Here is a 15971-nt window from a genome sequence, read left to right on the forward strand (position 1 = left end):
ATTGTCTTGAGTGATTTTCGTATTTTTTTTCAAAAATGATAAAAAACAGCATGCTATAGTATGCCGTCTGAGATGGGCTACAGCCCATGGTCAAAAATGATGAAAAACGAGGATTTGAAAAAAAGACGAAAATCACTCCGAGACCATGGGCTATAGTCCATTGTCTTGAGTGATTTTCGTCTTTTTTTCAAAAATGATAAAAAACAGAATGCTATAGTATGCCGTCTGAGATGGGCTACAGCCCATGGTCAAAAATGATGAAAAACGAGGATTTGAAAAAAAGACGAAAATCACTCCGAGACCATGGTCGTGTGGCATTGCCTTCTACTAGGGTTGTCCCCATCAGATGGGGTGATCGGAAATTGGGGCCAATCGTCATTTTCAAATGATTGTAATCTGCTCGGGAGCCAGCTCGGGCTGGTCCCTTAATAAATAGACTTGGTAACCTAACTGTAGGGAGTACAAACACAGTACAGAACCCAGAAGTACAGTACAGAAGAAGAAGTACAAAATCCTCAAAAAATATGAAAAACGGAATGCTATAGTATGCCGTCTGAGATGGGCTACAGCCCATGGTCACAAATGATGAAAAACGAGGATTTGTAAAAAAAGACGAAAATCACTCCGAGACCATGGGCTATAGTCCATTGTCTTGAGTGATTTTCGTCTTTTTTTCAAATCCTCAAAAATGATGAAAAACAGCATGCTATAGTATGCCGTCTGAGATGGGCTACAGCCCATGGTCAAAAATGATGAAAAACGAGGATTTGAAAAAAAGACGAAAATCACTCCGAGACCATGGGCTATAGTCCATTGTCTTGAGTGATTTTCGTCTTTTTTTCAAATCCTCAAAAATGATGAAAAACAGCATGCTATAGTATGCCGTCTGAGATGGGCTACAGCCCATGGTCAAAAATGATGAAAAACACGCTTTTTTGTCAAGCTTTTCCGTCACGCTTTTCCCCACACACCCCTATACAGTTTTTTTCAGGCTGCTACCCTCGGGGAAGAGGTACCGGAGTATCAAAGCTAACACAAGCAGACTGAAGAACAGTTTTTTTTCAGGCTGCTGCCCTCGGGGAAGAGGTACCAGAGTATCAAAGCCAACACAAGCAGACTGAAGAACAGTTTTTTTCAGGCTGCTGCCCTCGGGGAAGAGGTAGGCCTACCAGAGTATCAAAGCCAACGCAAGCAGACTGAAGAACCGTTTTTTTCAGGCTGCTGACCTCGGGGAAGAGGTACCAGAGTATCAAAGCCAACACAAGCAGACTGAAGAACAGTTTTCTCGTAAGACTGCTTAACAAGCCTAAATGAACATTGAACATTATCATGGTATTACGGCCTTGTATACTGATCTGAGTTATTTTAAACTTTTTATGCTATAGTATGCCGTCTGAGATGGGTGGTCAAAAATGAAAAACGAGGATTTGAGAAAAGACGAAAATCACTCCGAGACCATGGTCGTGGCTTCGCATCCTCCCCGTGTGGCATTGCCTTCTACTAGGGTTGTCCCCATCAAATGGGGTGATCGTAAATTGGGGCCAATCGTCATTTTCAAATGATTGTAATCTGCTCGGGAGCCAGCTCGGGCTGGTCCCTTAATAAATAGACTTGGTAACCTAACTGTAGGGAGTACAAACACAGTACAGAACCCAGAAGTACAGTACAGAAGAAGAAGTACAAAATCCTCAAAAATTATGAAAAACGGCATGCTATAGTATGCCGTCTGAGATGGGCTACAGCCCATGGTCAAAAATGATGAAAAACGAGGATTTGTAAAAAAGACGAAAATCACTCCGAGACCATGGGCTATAGTCCATTGTCTTGAGTGATTTTCGTCTTTTTTTAAAATCCTCAAAAATGATAAAAAACAGCATGCTATAGTATGCCGTCTGAGATGGGCTACAGCCCATGGTCAAAAATGATGAAAAACGAGGATTTGAAAAAAAGATGAAAATCACTCCGAGACCATGGGCTATAGTCCATTGTCTTGAGTGATTTTCGTCTTTTTTTTCAAAAATGATAAAAAACAGCATGCTATAGTATGCCGTCTGAGATGGGCTACAGCCCATGGTCAAAAATTATGAAAAACGAGGATTTGAAAAAAAGACGAAAATCACTCCGAGACCATGGGCTATAGTCCATTGTCTTGAGTGATTTTCGTCTTTTTTTCAAAAATGATAAAAAACAGAATGCTATAGTATGCCGTCTGAGATGGGCTACAGCCCATGGTCAAAAATGATGAAAAACGAGGATTTGAAAAAAAGACGAAAATCACTCCGAGACCATGGGCTATAGTCCATGGTCTTGAGTGATTTTCGTCTTTTTTTCAAATCCTCAAAAATGATAAAAAACAGCATGCTATAGTATGCCGTCTGAGATGGGCTACAGCCCATGGTCAAAAATGATGAAAAACGAGGATTTGAAAAAAAGACGAAAATCACTCCGAGACCGTGGGCTATAGTCCATTGTCTTGAGTGATTTTCGTCTTTTTTTTCAAAAATGATAAAAAACAGCATGCTATAGTATGCCGTCTGAGATGGGCTACAGCCCATGGTCAAAAATGATGAAAAACGAGGATTTGAAAAAAAGACGAAAATCACTCCGAGACCATAGTCCATTGTCTTGAGTGATTTTCGTCTTTTTTTCAAATCCTCAAAAATGATGAAAAACAGCATGCTATAGTATGCCGTCTGAGATGGGCTACAGCCCATGGTCAAAAATTATGAAAAACACGCTTTTTCGTCACGCTTTTCCGTCACGCTTTTCCGTCACCCTTTTCCCCAAACACCCCTATACAGTTTTTTTCAGGCTGCTGCCCTCGGGGAAGAGGTACCGGAGTATCAAAGCTAACACAAGCAGACTGAAGAACAGTTTTTTTCAGGCTGCTGCCCTCTGGGAAGAGGTACCAGAGTATCAAAGCTAACACAAGCAGACTGAAGAATAGTTTTTTTTCAGGCTGCTGCCCTCGGGGAAGAGGTACCAGAGTATCAAAGCCAACACAAGCAGACTGAAGAACAGTTTTTTTCAGGCTGCTGCCCTCGGGGAAGAGGTAGGCCTACCAGAGTATCAAAGCCAACGCAAGCAGACTGAAGAACCGTTTTTTTCAGGCTGCTGACCTCGGGGAAGAGGTACCAGAGTATCAAAGCCAACACAAGCAGACTGAAGAACAGTTTTCTCGTAAGACTGCTTAACAAGCCTAAATGAACATTGAACATTATCATGGTATTACGGCCTTGTATACTGATCTGAGTTATTTTAAACTTTTCATGCTATAGTATGCCGTCTGAGATGGGTGGTCAAAAATGAAAAACGAGGATTTGAGAAAAGACGAAAATCACTCCGAGACCATGGTCGTGGGCTTCGCATCCTCCCCGTGTGGCATTGCCTTCTACTAGGGTTGTCCCCATCAAATGGGGTGATCGGAAATTGGGGCCAATCGTCATTTTCAAATGATTGTAATCTGCTCGGGAGCCAGCTCGGGCTGGTCCCTTAATAAATAGACTTGGTAACCTAACTGTAGGGAGTACAAACACAGTACAGAACCCAGAAGTACAGTACAGAAGAAGAAGTACAAAATCCTCAAAAATTATGAAAAACGGCATGCTATAGTATGCCGTCTGAGATGGGCTACAGCCCATGGTCAAAAATGATGAAAAACGAGGATTTGTAAAAAAAAAAAAGACGAAAATAACTCCGAGACCATGGGCTATAGTCCATTGTCTTGAGTGATTTTCGTCTTTTTTTTAAATCCTCAAAAATGATGAAAAACAGCATGCTATAGTATGCCGTCTGAGATGGGCTACAGCCCATGGTCAAACATGATGAAAAACGAGGATTTGAAAAAAAGACGAAAATCACTCCGAGACCATGGGCTATAGTCCATTGTCTTGAGTGATTTTCGTCTTTTTTTCAAAAATGATAAAAAACAGCATGCTATAGTATGCCGTCTGAGATGGGCTACAGCCCATGGTCAAAAATGATGAAAAACGAGGATTTGAAAAAAAGACGAAAATCACTCCGAGACCATGGGCTATAGTCCATTGTCTTGAGTGATTTTCGTCTTTTTTTTAAATCCTCAAAAATGATAAAAAACAGCATGCTATAGTATGCGGTCTGAGATGGGCTACAGCCCATGGTCAAAAATGATGAAAAACGAGGATTTGAAAAAAGGATGAAAATCACTCCGAGACCATGGGCTATAGTCCATTGTCTTGAGTGATTTTCGTATTTTTTTTCAAAAATGATAAAAAACAGCATGCTATAGTATGCCGTCTGAGATGGGCTACAGCCCATGGTCAAAAATGATGAAAAACGAGGATTTGAAAAAAAGACGAAAATCACTCCGAGACCATGGGCTATAGTCCATTGTCTTGAGTGATTTTCGTCTTTTTTTCAAAAATGATAAAAAACAGAATGCTATAGTATGCCGTCTGAGATGGGCTACAGCCCATGGTCAAAAATGATGAAAAACGAGGATTTGAAAAAAAGACAAAAATCACTCCGAGACCATGGGCTATAGTCCATGGTCTTGAGTGATTTTCGTCTTTTTTTCAAATCCTCAAAAATGATAAAAAACAGCATGCTATAGTATGCCGTCTGAGATGGGCTACAGCCCATGGTCAAAAATGATGAAAAACGAGGATTTGAAAAAAATACGAAAATCACTCCGAGACCGTGGGATATAGTCCATTGTCTTGAGTGATTTTCGTCTTTTTTTTAAATCCTCAAAAATGATGAAAAACAGCATGCTATAGTATGCCGTCTGAGATGGGCTACAGCCCATGGTCAAAAATGATGAAAAACGAGGATTTGAAAAAAAGACGAAAATCACTCCGAGACCATGGTCTATAGTCCATTGTCTTGAGTGATTTTCGTCTTTTTTTCATGGACTATAGCTGTATTTGGGTAAAGTGGTGATAAGATAAGAACACATTGAGCTGTATTTGGGTAAAGTGATAATATAAGAACACATTCAAGTATCTCACATCATCATTTTTGACCATGGGCTATCTCGGACGGCATACTATAGCACGCCGTTTTTCATCATCTTTGAGGATTCTCTCTGCGTCACTCTCTCTGTGTGACTCTCTCTGCGTCACTGTCTCTGCGTCACTCTCTCTGCGTCACTCTCTCTGCGTCACTCTCTCTGCGTCACTGTCTCTGTGTCACTCTCTCTGCGTCACTGTCTCTGCGTCACTGTCTCTGCGTCACTCTCTCTGCGTCACTGTCTCTGCGTCACTGTCTCTGCGTCACTCTCTCTGCGTCACGGTCTCGGACTGATTTTCGTCTTTTCTTCAAATCCTCGTTTTTCATCATTTTTGAGGATTAGGACAAATGACGAAAATCACTCCGAGACCATCGTCTTTTTTTTCAAAAATTATAAAAAACAGCATGCTATAGTATGCCGTCTGAGATGGGCTACAGCCCATGGTCAAAAATGATGAAAAAGAGGATTTGAAAAAAAGACGAAAATCACTCCGAGACCATGGGCTATAGTCCATTGTCTTGAGTGATTTTCGTCTTTTTTTCAAATCCTCAAAAATGATAAAAAGCAGCATGCTATAGTATGCCGTCTGAGATGGGCTACAGCCCATGGTCAAAAATGATGAAAAACGAGGATTTGAAAAAAAGATGAAAATCACTCCGAGACCATGGGCTATAGTCCATTGTCTTGAGTGATTTTCGTCTTTTTTTTCAAAAATGATAAAAAACAGCATGCTATAGTATGCCGTCTGAGATGGGCTACAGCCCATGGTCAAAAATGATGAAAAACGAGGATTTGAAAAAAAGACGAAAATCACTCCGAGACCATGGTCTATAGTCCATTGTCTTGAGTGATTTTCGTCTTTTTTTCAAAAATTATAAAAAACAGCATGCTATAGTATGCCGTCTGAGATGGGCTACAGCCCATGGTCAAAAATGATGAAAAACAAGGATTTGAAAAAAAGACGAAAATCACTCCGAGACCATGGGCTATAGTCCATTGTCTTGAGTGATTTTCGTCTTTTTTTAAAATCCTCAAAAATGATGAAAAACAGCATGCAGTATGCCGTCTGAGATGGGCTATAACCCATGGTCAAAAATGATGAAAAACGAGGATTTGAGTGATTTTCGTCTTTTGTCCAAATCCTCAAAAATGATGAAAAACGAGGATTTGAAGAAAAGACGAAAATCACTCCGAGACCGTGACGCAGAGAGAGTGACGCAGAGAGAGTGACGCAGAGACAGTGACGCAGAGACAGTGACGCAGAGAGAGTGACGCAGAGACAGTGACGCAGAGACAGTGACGCAGAGACAGTGACGCAGAGAGAGTGACGCAGAGAAAATGATGCAGAGAGAGTGACGCAGAGACAGTGACGCAGAGAGAGTGACGCAGAGAGAGTGACGCAGAGACAGTGACGCAGAGAGAGTGACGCAGAGACAGTGACGCAGAGAGAGTGACGCAGAGAGAATCCTCAAAGATGATGAAAAACGGCGTGCTATAGTATGCCGTCCAAGATGGGCTATAGCCCATGGTAAAAAATTATGAAAAACGAGGATTTGAGAAAAAGACGAAAATCACTCAGTCCATGGTCTCGAGTGATTTTCGTCGTTTTTTCAAATCCTCAAAAATGATGAAAAACGGTATGCCGTCTGAGATGGGCTATATTCGGCCTTTTAAGAACAGCATGCACAGTGGATCACTGGGCACAGACCCTGCCTGGGAATCAGGAGGGTGCAGGTTCAAGTCCTGGCTCTGACATAGTGTTCCAAAATCATGAAAATATGACATAATATATTATGCCGTCCCAAACCATGAACTATAGTATGTTGTTTTTTCATGATTTTCATCTTTTTTTCAAATCCTCCAAAATCACGAAAAACGACATGCTATAGTATGCCGTCCGAAACCATGAACTATAGTATGTTGTTTTTTCATGATTTTCATATTTTTTTCAAATCCTCCAAAATCACGAAAAACGACATGCTATAGTATGCCGTCCGAAAAAAATTATAACTTTGGCATGCTACTAGTCCTACATACTTACACCTAGAAACCCCATTCAAACCTATTTAGGTTCATCTTACGGTGGACATGTTTGCCTGAAAAGGAATCTTTGAAATGTTTCATCGTTTTAGAAATATAGTGCTTTCAAATTTGAGACATTTACAATGGGGCTCAATGGCAGATATTGGCACGTCAAAAAAGCACTTTCACCTAGAAACTCCATTCACACTTTTTATAATTCAGCTTTCTGTGGAGACACATGCTGGAACTTTTTACTTTGAAATGTTTTGTAGTTTCTGAGTTATTTAACTTAAACGCCCAATGCATTCCCAATGGCAATAGCACAAACTTTGGCATGTTATTAGTCCTACATACTTACACCTAGAAACCCCATTCAAACCTATTTAGGTTCATCTTACGGTGGACATGTTTGCCTGAAAAGGAATCTTTGAAATGTTTAATCGTTTTAGAAATATAGTGCTTTCAAATTTGAGACATTTACAATGGGGCTCAATGGCAGATATTGGCACGTCAAAAAAGCACTTTCACCTAGAAACTCCATTCACACTTTTTATAATTCAGCTTTCTGTGGAGACACATGCTGGAACCTTTTACTTTGAAATGTTTTGTAGTTTCTGAGTTATTTAACTTAAACGCCCAATGCATTCCCAATGGCAATAGCACAAACTTTGGCATGCTACTAGTCCTACATACTTACACCTAGAATCCCCATTCAAACCTATTTAGGTTCATCTTACGGTGGACATGTTTGCGTGAAAAGGAATCTTTGAAATGTTTCATCGTTTTAGAAATATAGTGCTTTCAAATTTGAGACATTTACAATGGGGCTCAATGGCAGATATTGGCACGTCAAAAAAGCACTTTCACCTAGAAACTCCATTCACACTTTTTATAATTCAGCTTTCTGTGGAGACACATGCTGGAACTTTTTACTTTGAAATGTTTTGTAGTTTCTGAGTTATTTAACTTAAACGCCCAATGCATTCCCAATGGCAATAGCACAAACTTTGGCATGCTACAAGTCCTACATACGGTACTTACACCTAGAAACCCCATTCAAACCTATTTAGGTTCATCTTACGGTGGACATGTTTGCCTGAAAAGGAATCTTTGAAATGTTTCATCGTTTTAGAAATATAGTGCTTTCAAATTTGAGACATTTACAATGGGGCTCAATGGCAGATATTGGCATGTCAAAAAAGCACTTTCACCTAGAAACTCCATTCACACTTTTTATAATTCAGCTTACTGTGGAGACACATGCTGGAACTTTTTACTTTGAAATGTTTTGTAGTTTCTGAGTTATTTAACTTAAACGCCCAATGCATTCCCAATGGCAATAGTACAAACTTTGGCATGCTACTAGTCCTACATACTTACACCTAGAAACCCCATTCAAACCTATTTAGGTTCATCGTACGGTGGACATGTTTGCCTGAAAAGGAATCTTTGAAATGTTTCATAGTTTTAGAAATATAGTGCTTTCAAATTTGAGAAATGTATAATGGGGCTCAATGGCAGATATTGGCACGTCAAAAAATCACTTTCACCTAGAATCTCCATGCACACTTTTTATAATTCAGCTTACTGTGGACAAACATCCTGGAACTTTTTACTTTGAAATGTTTTGTAGTTTTTTAGTTATTTAACTTAAACTCCCAATGCATTGTCAATGGCAATAGCACAAACTTTGGCATGCTACTAGTCCTACATACCGGTACTTACACATAGAAACCCTATTCAAACTTTAAAATGTTCATATTATGGTGGACATGTTTAGCTGAAAATGAATCTTTGAAATGTTTCATAGTTTTAGAAATATAGTGCTTTCAAATTTGAGAAATCTATAATGGGGGTTATGGGGGTATTTAGATATTTCACAATGCAATTTGTGAGGCATGCCAGCTAGCTGATTATTAGCCAATAATGTGTATGGCGGTGGGGGGCACAAAAATAGAATACTTCCGTCTCATAACCTTTTACACCACTGTTGCCAAAATAGATAATTTATTGCTGGTAGCAGTACACTGAATGTCTCAGGTCTCTTTATTTTAACATATTCACTGGGTTGCTGGAATTCCCAAAGTAGTGTGAAGTGTGTGTGTGTGTGTGTGTGTGTGTGTGTGTGTGCGTGCGTGCGTGCGTGCGTGCGTGCGTGCGTGCGTGCGCGAGAGAGAGAGAGAGAGAGAGAGAGAGAGAGAGAGAGAGGGTTCTCCTCCTGTCTATCTTTCTTTTACCCATACTTCCTTTTTCCTGTTTTCTTTTGGTATGTCTATCTTGTCTCTCTCTCCCTCTCTTTCCTTCACTATTTATGAATACCAACACAGTCGCCCCAAAACACAGTCCGACAAATCCGGCGACCTCTGAACGGTCTCTCTCTAACCTCAGTAAAACTATGCCTAACCCTAAACTTATTTCTAATATTATCTCAGTAAAACAATTGCCCAGGCACCCAGCATGCAGTCAGTGGGAAAAAAATGGGGCAGAGCATGTTTTGGGGTGATCAGCCTTCCGGTTACCCCGTTTATGGGTAACAACCTTTCCTTTCCTTTCTGTTTCTTCTTCCGTCTTTCTTTCTCTTTCGTCTCTCTCTGACAATTACTCGTTCTCTTCCAGTTATTGGGTCACAGCTAGTTGTCCTTGAAATGTCTAAAAAATAGTTCCACAGCTTCTCAAAATGTTCCCATCCCCCTCTGACATACTGACCCCTGCAGATCGTTGACCAGTTCGGTATAACATGGCTATGTGTACAGAGATGGCATCTCAGACCCAGGTGAGGAATGTGTGTGTGTGTGTGTGTGTGTGTGTGTGTGTGTGTGTGTGTGTGTGTGTGTGTGTGTGTGTGTGTGTGTGTGTGTGTGTGTGTGTGTGTGTGTGTGTGTGTGTGTGTGTGATTGCAAGTCTGCTTGCATCGTACATGATATTCAAATAACACTGGGTTTCCATGGTAACACGGGCATAGCTTTACATAACAGGCCATTTATGCTCATCCAGAGTTCATAGACTTGATTAGAATTCTCTTTTAGAAATAAACATGTAAGGCCTACAAGTACGAATGCTCTAAAAAACAGTCATGTCTTTATATTAGTTCTATTTTTAGTACGAACAGTCTTACTCATAAGCCGTTCATGTTTTGAATAAGAGACGTTTTATCAGCGGCTGACTGTCTTTCATCAGGTATGGGGATTAAGAATCTGGACTAAATAAATGCAGATTATTTAGCTGTAGAAACATAAACAGTCTCATGTAAAATCAGTGGTCACAAAGGCAAGGCCTTTATTGTTAGAGTCTTTAATCGTGTATTTTTTGTTTTCACACTCACTGAAAATAGCTGATTGCGATGTGTTTTATTGCTGAGGCTAAACCTGTACACAATCTTATACACCACATATTTTTAAAAAGGTAACGCATCAAACTATCAACAACAAAGTATTAAAAGAATGAGAATTTCTTTATTTTCAACAGCTGGATAGCAACCAGAAACCACATCAGCTTGACATAAAACCAATGCCTACGTCAACAACTGAGTGTATTCCAATGTTGAACCGTGTGCAGGACAAGACGAGAGCACAATTTCACATTTTTTGAGGGAAAGACAGAATGGAAAACAGGAAGGAAGGAGAAGATGCAGTAAGTGCTATGAACGAGTCTGATGACCAGCAGACGCCCAGTGAGTCTAGGAGAAGAAGGGGTGGATGAAGGTACAGACGACAGGAGAGGGAGGAGGAGGAATGGAGGCTCAGGACAGGAGGAGGCAGGGACAGGGGTGTCATTGGATATTTAAAAAGGGCTACTTTGATACTTAGAATTTCAAGCTGATACTTCTCGTCATCGGACAGGCACTGGTTACAATAACGACTGGGGGTACAACAGCTAATCGAACTAATCCATTTAATCGATTATGAAAACAATAATCGATAAACAATACTTGAATACAATAATCAACCCCTATTTTGGGTATGTCATAGGCAAAGAGATTCAGAAACTTTCAAAAACAGTGAAAGTAGCTGATATACAAGCTCACACCGTGTCACATCGCAATGCAATATGAGCATGTAGATTGGCTATTTTTACTATTCTTTCATAAAACCATTGTGTGACGAAGTATAAAATAGGGCTTAAGTGGTTTATCGATTCACTGATGTATATGTAATTAAAAAAACAGGCTTCTCCATCATTCGTTAATCGAAAAAGATTTGATCGAATGGCAAAGAAAACAATTTCTAGTTGTAGCCCTAATAATGCTACATGCAGTAAATGTTGTCGTATAAACTTCTTGTATCCTCACATTGTAACCAGCATACATGAAGAGAAATATAACAAAAAAAATCATAGTATCTCCTTAAGCTTCAGGACTGACCTCAGAGTACTCACAAAACACAATCTTCATCGTATGTCTTTGCTAGCGTATCCAACTCCTATCTAAAACGATCGGCAGGCTGTGGTGGCATTAATGCCCTACAAAGCGTCCTGTCTGGACTGGTCAATGGAGCAACATGATAATCAATCTACTGACTTTCCATGAAAATTAATCCTTCTTAAGAGTCTTTTTCTTCTTCTATGACCTAATGGATTCTGGAACAACTCAGTCAGGTATCAATCAATCAATGAATAAAATAATTTATCATTTTGTCCTGTCCGTTTTGTCTGGTCTTAGCTTGTCAAAGTGCCAGACAGGAAAGGAAGAGATGGAAAAGGACCATCAAGGTACATGTAATGCTGTATAGTACCAGCGGGTTCCTTGAGGTAGGTTGGTATACAGGTAGGCCATGAGAGTGGACAAAACCTGACTAGCTTGGATTGTTTTGGTTCGGTTTGGTTCCGTTCAGTTCTGCCTGTCTCAGCTCGGTGTGTTTTACTCCAGTCCTCCAGTTTACTTCATTCCTGCCCAGGTGCACTTTGTGCTGGGCTCAGCAGGGTGGCGTGGCCCCTGGGCAAGCCCCAAACATTTCCTGCGAGGCGTATGTGATGTAGAGGAAGCCATCAGCGTCGCTGTACTGGGAATAGACCTCCCCCATGCTGGCAGACATGCAGGACATGCTCTTCTCTGAGACCAGGAGGAATAGAGCTTGGGTTGATTCCAGATAAATCTTGTTCCTGACAGGAAAGAAAAGGGAAGGGAAGGTGTGAGAGGGAATGACAGATGTAGAGCAATATGTGATCTGCTAATTTCAGGACCGAGCAAACAAAGTGAGAATGAAAATAACTAATGGCAAGTCCATGTTACACAGTAAAATCCAGGGTTAATTTAACTCTGCAAAATTAAAAATAACCCTGTAAAGACCCAACCTTACAGTCAGAGTTAAATTAACACTCAGGATTCTTGCTGAGTAAACAGTCAAAAGAGTAACAAATAGCCGATTATGAGCTCAAAGACGATATGGACTGAGAACTCAAATGATGCACACACTCACTCACATACAGACCCCCCTCACATTTCCTTACCTGAGCAGGCAGAGGAACTGACCCAGTGTAAGCTCGAAAGGAACAAGGAACTTTGTCTTGTCCAATAGGGGAAGTGTCTTTTCACGGCTATAGCGTTCCACAATTACCTGCATGCAAACAACAAATAAACATTGGTGATCAACTAGCAGTGCAATGAAAACAAAGCATAATCTAAATCTACCATAACTGCTGATCAAATAAATACAAGCCATACTCACAGGCAGCTTGTTTGGGAATTTGGAGCGAATACTGCACACTTCATCTTGTCTTGTGGCTGTAAAGTAAGGAAACTATTGGGTTTACCAAGAAGAACCCAATGACAAAACTCAAAGAATAAACTTGTCTGTTGTATTATTGTATTGTTATGTTCGCACAGTATACTCTCTATGGACCATATCCCACCAACATTTAGCTGCTTGGAGCTGTATGAGAATTTAACAAATAAGCTCTTCTTAAAAAATGTATCCCACGATTTTGTAACCCATTTTTCACCCCTGTGTCTGAGATAAGATATTTTATGAGTGACTTACCAAGGCATTTCCTTTGTTTGAAGGGCATCATCATGTCCTTGTCCATGGATTTCTCATACAGGTAGGGTGCCATGTTTCCTGCTTGGGGCGGTTTGCTGAGACCAGAGGTGATGGAGGTAGTCCTGTGGCTTGTTGTGGTCTTATGCCCGGGATGACGGTAGTCCCCTCAGGTGGAAGTCAGCAAACCCCACTGGACTGCTGGCTCCGCTTGGCTTTTATAGCCCAGTGCAGGGAGGGGTCGAAATGTGACACCAACAAACAAAGGCACACTCCTTGTCCTGGTGACCAGCATGTGGTGTGTGTGTGTGTGTGTGTGTGTGTGTGTGTGTGTGTGTGTGTGTGTGTGTGTGTGTGTGTGTGTGTCCTTATTAGTTCAGACCAGCTTCACACATACTAGTTACCTCATTGAGTGTTCTCACATCGAGCTGAGACATTAGTGCTGCTGACACACTCACACACAAACATACACACACAATGACATACACACAAGTGCACATGCAAACATGTATACACACACAAATTTAATTAGGGCATCCCAACCAGGCTAATGTAATTAGGGCATCCCGACCACTGAGAAGCATAAATGGAACATAATAATAAGGCAGTTAGACAACAGCGTCAGTGTCTCCACCAGTAGACCTCTAACCTCCATCAGCGTCCACTCTTGCAGGACATTGCAATGACTTATATTTACCTCATGAAACTCTAGTAAAATCAATCCAGGAACAACTATTATGTCCCCAGTTAAGATGCACCCTCCCCCTGGACATTTGAGCAAAAGCTGCCCAATGGGCCTGGCCAATCATTCTTTTGGGCTAATTTGTATTACGTCTCACAATGGTGCCGCTTGCCAAAAATGATTATGTACAACTCCACAAGGTTAAGCTTTAAAATAAATGAGGATTGATGGATTTCAGTAAACACTGAGTGAAAAGGAGCAGATGGGAAAGGGATCATCAAGGTACAGTGATTTGTAGTGCCACTGGGTTCTTTGAGGTAGGTTGGTGTGCGGGTGGGCTCAACTCAGTTCATTTCTGCCGACATGCACTTGGCACTAGGCTCAGCCAGTGGTGGACTGGAAAGACTTATAGGGTTGAATGTATTTTTTGTACGTTTGGGTCCAGTTACAGCCAGTTAGGTTATTTTGTATTTGGTATTATCTGTTGTTTCCTGTGTTCTGAGGTGGAGAGTTGATGAGAAGTGGAGGAGACCTGTGCCATCATGAGACTGAAGAGTGCCTGCTGCTGTGGGGAATTGCTCCTCTCCACAGATTGGCCGGCTCAAAAGTACATTTCCATTTGAAATGTAGTGAAAGTCATATGCTTGCAAAGAATCTCACCTGGAAAGTGAGCAGTGCGTTGGAGTCAGTTGTTGACTTAAGCACAGGGTTGTAATTACCCCTCCTTCCTGGTGTGTGTGTGTGTGTGTGTGTGTGTGTGCAGGGCCGGTCCTGAGCAATCTGGCGCCCCAAGCAGGATTTTTCGCAGTTTATTTTTATTTTTACTCTGTCCCAAAAATTGAGGAGACACTATGGAGGCACTGGGGGGACACTGTGGAGGCACTGGGGGTCCATTGGGGAGGCACTGTGGGGGCTCTGTGGAGGCACTGGCGGGACACTGGCACTGGGGAGACACTGGGGAGGTACTGGGGAGGCACTGGGGAGGCACTGGGGGGGCACTGGGGGGACACTGGGCGCCCCCCTCCCCCATGGCGCTCGAAGCGGCCTGCTTCGTCGGCCTGTAGGAAGAACCGGGCCTGTGTGTGTGTGTGTGTGTGTGTGTGTGTGTGTGTGTGTGTGTGTGTGTGTGTGTGTGTGTGTGACCCATTGACCGTCCAATGCGACCCCACTTAGCTGACTGCTCAAAACAGCTGCAGGGGTCAATAGGTCACGCTTGTGGTTGTCCATGTGTCCGATGATGACCATCTTCTCCTATTTGTGAGTCGTCTGGTGGCTGTATAGTCCGATCCTGGCATGATGCCTCTTTGCACGCTTTGCTGCACGGTGTTGTGTGCGCTGGCTTAACATATACTGCACTCCCTGTGAGGAGCAGTCACGACAGGAATTTCCTCCAGTGAAGAGGGGTTGATCTGGCCTCTCTCTTCAGTGTGGTCTTAATTGGACTAATCGGACATGACACACACAGTTAGGAGCACTTGGCACTGCTCAAAAAGAAAAGGACACACACACACACACACACACACACACACACACACACACACACACACACACACACACACACACACACACACACACACACACACACACACACACACACACACACACACACACACACACACACACACACACACACGATTAGAATCTAAAACCATGGACAACAGATTCCTTTTTCTTCAGAATTCTGACCTCAAATACCCAACCTAACGCATACGATTAATTTTATTATGCTGTGTTCCCAAGATGATGAATTGCTTTAAATTCTTTGTCTGCGTGACATGTTGGCTATATGGCCACTGCTATTTAACTTATTATGTGAAAAATTACTATACTTAAGTATTGAGTAGTGAATGTGATATGACCATATTCATAAGCATGATATTCATGCTTATAATATAGCATGTTTCTTCAAGATACATAGAACATAGAAATCATAGAACATTTCATGGTAGGGGTTCAATGCCTTGCTCAAGGGCACTTCAGCGGTGGTAATTTTAACGTGCCGGTCCGGGGATTCGGCCACCGCTGCCCTAAAACAAACTTGACAGAGCAACTTGCACTTGTAGAGTACATTTTGACCAGAAGTATTCAATACTTTGACTGGTGTTGAGTAGCCTATCACCACTGATGAAGAAGACACAAACTGAAGAATGGAGGTTTTGTTTTAGAATTCAGGTCAGGCTATGCAGTAGGCCAGGCAAAGATTGCCCTCTGCTGGTTGAACACTACATTTAGCTTGCATTGTAGTAGATGTGTATTTGGCCAAGGGGAGAGGGAGGGCATTAGAGGCAGTGTTTTCACTATATTA

General features: G+C 41.6%; 1 protein-coding gene across 1 annotated transcript; it reads right to left on the reverse strand.

Annotated features, from left to right (window-relative positions):
• Positions 1-10493: 10493 nt before the first annotated feature.
• map1lc3cl (microtubule-associated protein 1 light chain 3 gamma, like) lies at positions 10494-13136 on the reverse strand. The gene is made up of 4 exons (XM_079502819.1): positions 12988-13136; positions 12676-12731; positions 12458-12564; positions 10494-12109 (listed from the first exon to the last, which is right to left on the reverse strand). The coding sequence occupies exons 1-4, from the start codon at positions 13058-13060 to the stop codon at positions 11923-11925; spliced, it is 423 nt and encodes a 140-aa protein (XP_079358945.1). The 5' UTR covers positions 13061-13136; the 3' UTR covers positions 10494-11922.
• Positions 13137-15971: the final 2835 nt, after the last annotated feature.

This window comes from Electrona antarctica, assembly GCF_951216825.1.
Source record: "Electrona antarctica genome assembly, chromosome: 1".
Classification (NCBI taxonomy): Eukaryota; Metazoa; Chordata; class Actinopteri; order Myctophiformes; family Myctophidae; genus Electrona; species Electrona antarctica.

Coding starts and splice junctions, on each gene's coding strand:
- map1lc3cl (XM_079502819.1), bottom strand. CDS start 13,060: ATGGCACCCTACCTGTATGAGAAATCCATGGACAAGGACATGATGATG. Junction 12,732..12,987: donor CAAACAAAGGAAATGCCTTG/GTAAGTCACTCA, acceptor CTTACTTTACAG/CCACAAGACAAGATGAAGTG. Junction 12,565..12,675: donor AATTCCCAAACAAGCTGCCT/GTGAGTATGGCT, acceptor GTTTGCATGCAG/GTAATTGTGGAACGCTATAG.